Source organism: Lepidothrix coronata, unplaced genomic scaffold (genome assembly GCF_001604755.1).
Source record: "Lepidothrix coronata isolate B3197 unplaced genomic scaffold, Lepidothrix_coronata-1.0 Scaffold368, whole genome shotgun sequence".
Classification (NCBI taxonomy): domain Eukaryota; kingdom Metazoa; phylum Chordata; class Aves; order Passeriformes; family Pipridae; genus Lepidothrix; species Lepidothrix coronata.
In genome coordinates, this window is record NW_016690548.1 from 201,816 (window position 1) to 210,653 (window position 8,838).

At 47.3% G+C, this 8,838-nt stretch overlaps 2 protein-coding genes across 2 annotated transcripts in view; one reads left to right on the top strand and one right to left on the bottom strand.

The window, feature by feature from the left end:
- Positions 1–7,514, top strand: part of LOC108509468 (guanylyl cyclase-activating protein 1-like) — a 10,999-nt gene extending 3,485 nt beyond the window's left edge. Inside the window, exons 2-4 of the mRNA XM_017838910.1 lie at positions 2,857–3,006; positions 4,707–4,797; positions 5,780–7,514. Of these exons, the coding sequence (XP_017694399.1) occupies positions 2,857–3,006; positions 4,707–4,797; positions 5,780–5,907 (369 nt within the window). The 3' untranslated portion in view covers positions 5,908–7,514. The remainder of the gene's footprint in view (positions 1–2,856; positions 3,007–4,706; positions 4,798–5,779) is intronic.
- LOC108509467 (acrosin-like) lies at positions 360–1,516 on the bottom strand. The gene is made up of 3 exons (XM_017838909.1): positions 1,356–1,516; positions 889–1,110; positions 360–669 (listed from the first exon to the last, which is right to left on the bottom strand). Exons 1-3 carry the CDS (start codon positions 1,424–1,426, stop codon positions 375–377), a joined length of 588 nt encoding a protein of 195 aa, XP_017694398.1. The 5' UTR covers positions 1,427–1,516; the 3' UTR covers positions 360–374.
- Positions 7,515–8,838: the final 1,324 nt, after the last annotated feature.

The window sequence follows — 8,838 nt, forward strand, 5'->3', positions numbered from 1 at the left end:
TGTGTCCATGAGGTGGACCTTGGCCTCCTGCAGCACCACATCTGGACCAGGAGTTGTAGGAAAAGAGGGGAATGAGCCCCCATCAGCTGAGTGCCAGTCCCCTCCCCTGGCTGGGAGTGCCTTCACAGAGTCACAGAATGGTTTGGGCAGAAGGTTCCTTAAAGCTCATCCAGTGCCACCCCCTACTCTGGGCAGGGACCCCTTCCCCCAGCCCAGGCTGCTCCGAGACCTGGCCCTGCTGATGTCCTGCAGCCACAGCTGGACTGTGGCTGTGCCCAGCCCATGTCCCTGGGGTGCCCAGCCAATGTCCCCAGGGTGCCCAGCCCATGTCCCTGGGGTGCCCAGCCCATGTCCATGGGGTGCCCATCACAGCCTCAGGGTACATGTCCTTGTAGGGCCTCACCTCCTGGTGTGGCGAAACTCCATCCCGCGATGTAGCAGGATTTCAGCTCAGAGACCCTCACCGAGGTGTCGGGCACACAGCCCAGCTGGATGTAGTCACTGCACTCCACGGGCCGGTCCAGCTCCAGCAGGGCAATGTCGTTCCTTGCCGTGGCAACCACGTAGTGCTGGTGCACCAGGATCCTCTGGATGTGCCTCACCTTGGCCTCGGGGCCCGGCTGAGTCAGATCCGTGGCCCCGATCACCACGTCCCACCGGTAGACATCCCTGAGGGACACATGGAGAGAGCGGTGAGAGGGAGCAGGGACAGATGGAGAGAGGGGTGAGAGGGAGCAGAGCCACGGACTGTGGCAGCTTCCCAGCCTTCTGCTTCCCAAGGGAGAGAGGGAAGCAGAGAGGAAAGAGCCGGACGGGAGCAGCACGTGGTGCTGTGACCTGGGCACCTGCCCGAGCTGTGGGGACATCCCTGTCCCTGCCCCTCCTTACCCGGCCCTGATGAAGCAGTGGGCGACCGTGAGGACCCACTGGAAGCTGAGGAGGACACCCGAGCACATGTGCCACGTGCCATTCTTCCAGGTGGCCTGGATGCTGACGATGCCAGGCCAGGCCCCCGGCTGGACACCGGTGCCACCCACGACGCGGGACATGCCGTTGGCAGAAGCCATCGAGTTGTGGTCGGAAGCCATGGGCTGGAGCCCGCAGGTCGTTCTGAAAGCACAAAGCCATCACTGCCCTGCTCGTTATACCTCCCTGCTTGGTGCTGAGGGGCAGCAGGGCCATGACCCCCGAGGGCACATCTGTCCCCCCGGATCTACTGGAGCCCTGCAGATGAGCTGTGCCAGCACGTGGGTGCTGACCAGGGACAGGCTTCTCCATGGGGACCAGGACACTGGGGTGTGGCTGTGGGGAACAAACAGGGCCCCTCCGTGGAACCCCTAAATGGGGCCACTGACCTGCATGTGTCCCCAGTGCCACCCACGGGCCTGGCCAGGGCCAGCAGGACCAGGAGCCACAGCCAAGCCATCGGTGCCAGCGCACGTGGCAGTGCCAGGACCGGGGGTCACATCCGGCACAGCCACCAGCGTTGTGCCCACAGCACCCACAGTGCCCCCGGCCCAGAGCTGATATCACAGAGGGGCCAGTTCTGTGTGCTGGGCATGGCAGGGAGGGACACCGAGTCACAGAGCCAGGGAATGGTTTGGGTGGGAAGGGACTTTAACAACCACCCAGTGCCACCCCTGCCATGGGCAGGGACACCTTCCACTGGCCCAGGTTGCTCCAAGCCCTGTCCAGCCTGGCCTTGGACACTTCCAGGGATCCAGGGGCAGCCACAGCTTCTCTGGCCACCTGTGCCAGGGCCTGCCCACCCTCCCAGCCAAGAATTCCTTCCTAACATCTGATCTAAATTTGCACTCCTTCTGCTTAAGGCCATTTCCCCCTTGTCCTGTCACTACATGCTCTTGTCCCAAGTTCCTCTCCGGCCTTCTTTTAAGCCCCCCTTAGGTACTGGAAGGGGCTCTAAGTTCTCCTTGGAGTCTTCTCCAGGCTGACCAGCCCCAACTCTCTCAGCCTGTCATGCCCTTCTTCCCACCCTGAGTGAATATTTTAAATGTTGTGAGCCTTGCTGTAAAACAGTAGTGCACTGCTAGTTCACTACATTCTCCTTTTACATATGTTTGTTTACATCCATTCCAGAAAGGCATCTGGCTTTATTCCAGTACCTCAATAAATGAAAGTTTCATTTTTTTGCTGTAATTTCTTGAAGTAGTTATTTGGAATCTTTGATGGAGATAAGTGTTTTATTTGTAGTTTGTTTTTAAACACTTCAAATTTAATGTTAAATCTAAGGCTTACAAACCTTTACTGTCTGGCATTTTTCCTTACAGAAGAAATAAGGGCTTTTTGAGTTCCTTTGTAGAATCAAGAAATGGAGTGTTGAAAACCTAAATACAGACAATTTTTCCACTGATCAAATTATATTCTATGTATTTTAAAAAACATCCCTAATCATTTTATTTCCCAGAGGATGGAGAAGAGATCTATGGCCTAGTGAAATAGCATAGTTTCCCATAAAGGCAGAGCAGACTAGTAGAGGAAACTTGCAGCCAGGGCTCAGTGTTCTCTCCCAGCAGGCCTGTCAGCTTTAGTGGACAGAGGGGGGTTTGTTCACACTGGCCATGAGGAGTGGTAGGTTCCTCCACTGCAGGTGGTGAGAAGAGAGGAGCCTAGACATGCAATAAATCATAACTTTAGGAATCCAGGTATTTATTGGCCGGAGGAATTGAATATATGTGTGTGTGCACTAAAGCTTTTTCCTAAGTCCAAGTCCGTGTGCCATTTGTTTGCCTTTCTCTTTCAGTTGTGAACCTAAGGAGCAATAAACAGTAAAACAGTTCCAGAGCTGTAACTCCCTCAGTTTATTCCTGTCACAGTTCGGTTTTTGTTTTCTCACAGGATGGGTATATTGACTTCATGGAATATGTGGCTGCCCTCAGCCTTGTTCTCCGAGGGAAGATGGAGCAGAAGCTGCGGTGGTATTTCAAGCTCTATGATGTAGATGGCAATGGCTGCATTGATCGACATGAACTGCTCAACATTATTAAGGTGAATCTCTAGGGGGCTGTGTTCTTTCCTCTTTCCTTAAAGACAAAATCACACAAGTAACACTTTTCTGTTCCCCATATGGATCATCATGGGTGAGATCTTTAACATCATTCTTTCTTTGAGCAGAATTCCCCCCCATCCCATGATGCAATAAGCAGACTTGACAGACTCTACCACCACAGCATATGTTGCAGCATAGCTAAGCAGAAAATTGTTTTAGCTGCCTAGCACCTAAATTGGACTTTCCAAGGTTTCAGACTCCAGCTGTCAGTTGCCATCTCTGCAATGTGTCCTTCACATGTCCTTTTACCCATGAGAAGTCGGAGAATTACTCCCAGTTTGTTTTTTAGAACCAGCTCCTAAATATAAATGCAAAAAAACCATATCTGACACCGGCAAACAACTTGAAGAAGAATGATTGTGAATGGAAAGGATTGTATATGAATAGCTACTCTGGACAGAGTTGGAACCACTGGTATTAAGATCACTATGAATATCTCAGAATTAATTATGCTGCAAGTTCAGATTATTTTGTAGACAGTGGGAAATTACCAAGATGCAGGAAAGATTCAAATAAATTACAGACCCCAAATAAATTACATTTCTGAATATGAAGGGTCAGGAAATTGATTCGATAAAGATTTGAAGCCTAAGCTGTCCACAAATAAAGGCACTAAGATGTTAGTAATGCATTCTCATCTGGATATGCATTTTAGTGCTGGGTATCAAAGAGACCAAACCAAAATCAATGACTAATATTATACAGCCTCCTAGTAATAGCCTGCAATAGAAATACTCAGACATTACAGTGAAGCAACAGATAGCAATAGTTAAAATAAAGCTCTTAAGAAACAAGTCCCATAGGCAACAATTGGTGGCAAGCAATTTATTGCCCTTTGAATTTTGTAAGTGTAGTTCAGTGTCTTTTTTGGCAGCCTTAGGAAGTTGCTGAGGTGATTCTTGATTTTAGTAAAATAGCATTTGAAAAAGAATGAAGAAAATTATCAAATATCAAAATTAGAAAATGAATAGTCTTAGAAATCAGTATAAAGGCTCTGGAATCACATATTTCATTGACATCCTTAAACAAATGAGATAATTAGGCATGGAAAACAAAGAGAACTGTGTTCTATGTAGTTATAAAATAAGAAGAATTGTAGTAAACAGTAGTGGATAATGCTTTACCTTTCTCAAGCCAAAAATTAATTTCTAATGAGCTTTCAGGAGAAGCCAGACACACAGGAAGCAGTATATAAATGGAAATTGGGAAAGCAAGAGTAGAAATAAATGACCACAGCATAACAAAGGAATTTCATAACGTCAAGTGCAGAGGGCGTTTGACAGTGTTACTGGGGTTCGGTGGGCCACAGGGTCACCAACTGGGCCAAAGTGGATCAATCAGCTGGATCCTGATTCTGCCATTTCTGTAGTACCTAAACTGTACCTAAGCAGACTTAGGGTGATCCTCTGGGTTTTGCTGCTCATTCCATGCTCCAGAACCATCCTCCCTTTGCACCATAAAGTGCCAGCCATAAGGCCTGATGATTTGTGTTGTGTTTTCCTTTGATTCTGGTTCATTTGTACAGGGAAAGTGCCAGGCATGACTGTCTTATTCTGAATCTATGCTGACCTGCTGCAATGGAATCATCACTATCATTGGAGCCATTAGGCACACTCTTATTCTTGCTCTTTCATTTTAGGCTATTCGAGCTATTAATGGTGGTGACCATGAAACTAGTGCAGAAGAGTTCACCAACCGAGTCTTTGACAGGATTGATGTGAATGGAGATGGTAAGATTCCTGCCTTTGCCATCCAGCTCAGATAGTCTCTGTTCTACAGAGAAACATCCATGTCTTCCTTTCTTGATTGAACTTTATGCCTCTTCATTTCATATTTTCTTTTTATATGCATTCTCAGCCAGTAATCCATTCTCCATTAATCAAAAGGCATTTTTCTCCTTGCATCATACATAATCAATATGTCCAGATTTGTTCCCTGTACTGAGTGTCATCTGTGTTCTGTTCACATGAGTTTGGTACTGGGGTCCTGGGGTGGTGTTTTGTTTTGTTTTGTTTCCTTTTTATATGTTGCTGTGTAGCTTATGCCAGTTAGAAGTGGGAAATATTAACAAACGGCCCCAGCTGTTCCTACGTATTTCAGCAGGGAAAGGAAGAACTGGAATTTAATGTTGAAGTTCAGAGTTTCTTCACTGGGTCTATTGCAGGCAGTACAGCAATCACGAGGTGCTCAGTCAAAAGGTGATCAACACCACTGTAGTCACTGTACCTCCCTGAGAGGTATTTCTTTCCTTGCTACTTCAGGTACTCATGACCTCCTAACAGGCTCTTTTGTTATTCCAGAATAACTCTGCTGAGCTGCTTCCCTGCACAAGGGCTTTTTGGCCTAGGACAGAAAATATATTTCTGCCCATCATAGCCTCCCTCTATCACTTCTTTTATCCATGAAAACCAGCAAGTATAGGACAGATTATGACTATGACAGGTTGGGCCAAAAAGGAGGTGGATAATCCAGCCTTATTTATAGGATGCTATGATCCCACTCCTTAGCCACACACTTCTACTGTTCTTTCTTATGTATCCCTTCCTTTCTACAGGAAAAAAGGAAGGTTAAGTTTCAGAAAACTTAAGACTCTCTGAGGCCTCAGTGCTTTAGAACAGTGCCTGTATAGTAAGTGGTGTCTAAGGTTAGATTGCTGTACTCCTTTTCCTGTCAAATGTGGATTCTGATGCCTTTTGTTTGTGTCTGACACAGGTGAACTTTCTTTGGATGAATTTGTGGAGGGAGCAAGGAAAGACGAGGAGTTCATGCAGGTTATGATGAAAAGTTTGGACCTGTCTCACATTGTGGCCATGATCAACAACCGTCGGCATAGTATATAAATCAAGCTGGGAGAAAATGCTGTGCCTATAGACAGAAGGGTATAGAAACACAAGGAAGGAGAGACACCATTTTTTAAAACAAAATTTCCACAAACATGAATATGGAAGTAGGAACAGAAAGACACTGCTAAATTTTTATCTGAGTGCACGTTCCTGTACAAATACTGAAGCTTAGCCATGTAAATGCAGGACAGGTTCAGAAAACTGGATCTGCGTGTCAGTATTTGACTTCCTAAAATTTAAAGACCAAATTTCAGGGCACAAATTTCCTCCTTATTCTATGTCCCAGATTGTCACTTTGCAATGGACTGAAGGTAATGCCAAGTTTGTGAAGAACACTAGCAGAACTGGATGATGACATGTACAAAAGAAGAGCTTCAAACTGTTATCAACATAGAGAACTGTCAAAAGAATGTAACTTGTGCTGCTCTTGTCATGACATTGGTTCATAAACACCAGCATGGTTGTCCATACCAGATGTGCTTCTATTTGGTAGTCTCTACAGGAGTAGTTTTAGTCATAAGATCACAGGAACTGGAAGAAAAACCAGTCTGTCAGTGACAAATCTGTCCCAGCTGCACTGTCAGTAATGCAGATGTTTGAGCTTTCTGTGATCAAAGAACTCTACCAAAGAAGTCAACAGTCTGGAGCAGCTTCTGTAACCAGAGAAAATATGCTGCTCAGTTTCCCAAAGCATTACTTGAGAGATCAAATCTTTTATACACTTGTTGCCCTGCTTATTCTCTTCTCATACAACTGAATCCCTGAAAGTGTTCAAGGCCAGGTTGAACAGGGCTTGGAGCAACCTGAACTAGTGAGTGGCATCCCTGCCAATGGCATAGGGTTGGAACTAGGTGATCTTTGAGGTCCCTTCCAACCCAAACCATTCTGTGACTCTATGATAAATGAAGTATGTGAAGATGATCTTGTTGCTTCACATGTTCTTCATTGGGGTTTCATTTTGGTCTTGAGGAGACAACCTAATCAAAACAAACATCTCAGCAAGGTGACTTGTGAATCCTGCTGTTCATGTGAATGCCAGAGTGAAGTTAATACTCTGTGCTGCCACAAAGGGCTCTCTGTACAGAAGAGTGATGTAGCATGGATAGAACCTCAGCAAAGTGTCTTGTTCACTGACATTAGATAAGGTCATGATCAGAAGCTCCTTTGACTTCAGAGAGAGAACCAGAAGGAAAGAAGAATGCAGGAAAGGTTCAGCTGAGTGCCTATGCCATAGCTGGCATGTTTTTCCTGTGCAGGAGGAAGAACTTGCAGACTTTAGACTGGACTTATTCTTGCTCATATTTAAGCTTCTGTGATGTTCATATGTGTGTTGGGTTTGCGTGGCCACGTTTTGGCTGCGGGGGGGTGGGGTGGGTGTCTACAGGAGTGGCTTCTGTGAGAAGCTGCCAGAAGTTTCCCCCTTGTCCAGCAGAGCTAATGCCAGCTGTCTCCAGGATGGACCCACCGCTGGCCAAGGCTGAGCCCAGCAGAGATGGCAGTGACACCCTGGGGATAAGGTATTTAAGAAGGAAAAAAGTTATTGGGCAGAAGCAATTGCAGCCAGAGAAGAGAGGAGTGAGAATATGTGAGAGGAATAGCTCTGCAGACACAAAAGTCAGTGAAGAAGGAAGGGGAAGAGATGCTGTCAAATGGGCTGGAGCTGAGATTCCCCTGCAGCCAGTGGTGCAGCCCTTGGTGAAGCAGGTTGTCCTCCTGCAGCCCATGGAGGTCCACAGGGGAGCACAAATCCACCTGCAGCCCATGGAAGAGCCCCATGTTGGAGCAGGTGGATGCTGAAGGAGGCTGTGATCCAGTGGTTAGGCCACACTGGAGCAGGGTCCTGGCAGGGCCTGTGGAGAGAAACATGCTGGAACAGTTCCTGAAGGACTGACCCCATGGAAGGGCCCACACTGGAGCTGTTCCTGAAGGACTCACCCTGTGGAAGGACTCATGCTGTGGAAGTACCCACACTGGAGCAGTTCCTGAAGGACTGAACTTGCGAGAAGGACCCACACTGGAGCAGTTCTTGAAGGACGGAACCTTCAGGAAAGACCCTGCACTGGAGCAGCTCATGAAGAACCAAAGGGGAAGGACTCATGTTGGGCAAGTTCATGGAGGACTGTCTCCTCTGAGAGGGACTCCGTGCTGCAGCAGGGCAAGGACTCCCCTCCCTGAGGGGGAAGCAGCGACATGAACTGACCATAACCTCCATTTCCATATCCCTGCACTGCTGGCGGGGAGGAGGGAGAGAATCAGGAATAAAGTTAAGCCTGGGAAGGAGGAAGAGGTGGGGGGGAAGGTGTTTTTAAGATTTGTTTTGCTTCTCATTATCCTAGTGTGATTTTGATTGGTAATAAATTCCGTTAATTTTTCCAAGTCAGGTCTGTTTTGTCTGTGATGGTAATGGGTGAATGACCTCTTCCAGTCCTTATCTCAACTCATGAGCTTTAGTTGTATTTCCTCTCACCTGTCCAGCTGAGGAGGGGAGTGCTAGAAAGGCTTTGGTGGGCACCTGGCATCCAGTCAGGTTCAACCCACCATAGTAGTATCCTGAACAAAGCATCCAGACTTTCACTTAAGTCGTGGGAGATTTATCAAGTATTGTCACTGGAGCATGAGTGGGTGATCGTGTTTAGAGTAGGCACCAACATTTTGCCAGGTGGCCCCATGCTCCAGATCCCACTGGCACACACATGTTTGCAGTCTTAGAGCTTCTGCGAGGAATCACAGCCAGGTGATTGGCAAACATTGCTCCATTCCCCAGAGGATTATCGTGAGCAGATGTGACTGGCTCTGCTGTCCCTTTGGACTGAGGAAGGCAGAGGTTTTTTCCCAAGACTCTGTTGAACCTGTCCTGTACCTAAGTCCTTAGTCTCCTGCAGTTTTGTGGGTCAGTTACATATAAAACTGCATTTTGACTATCACCTG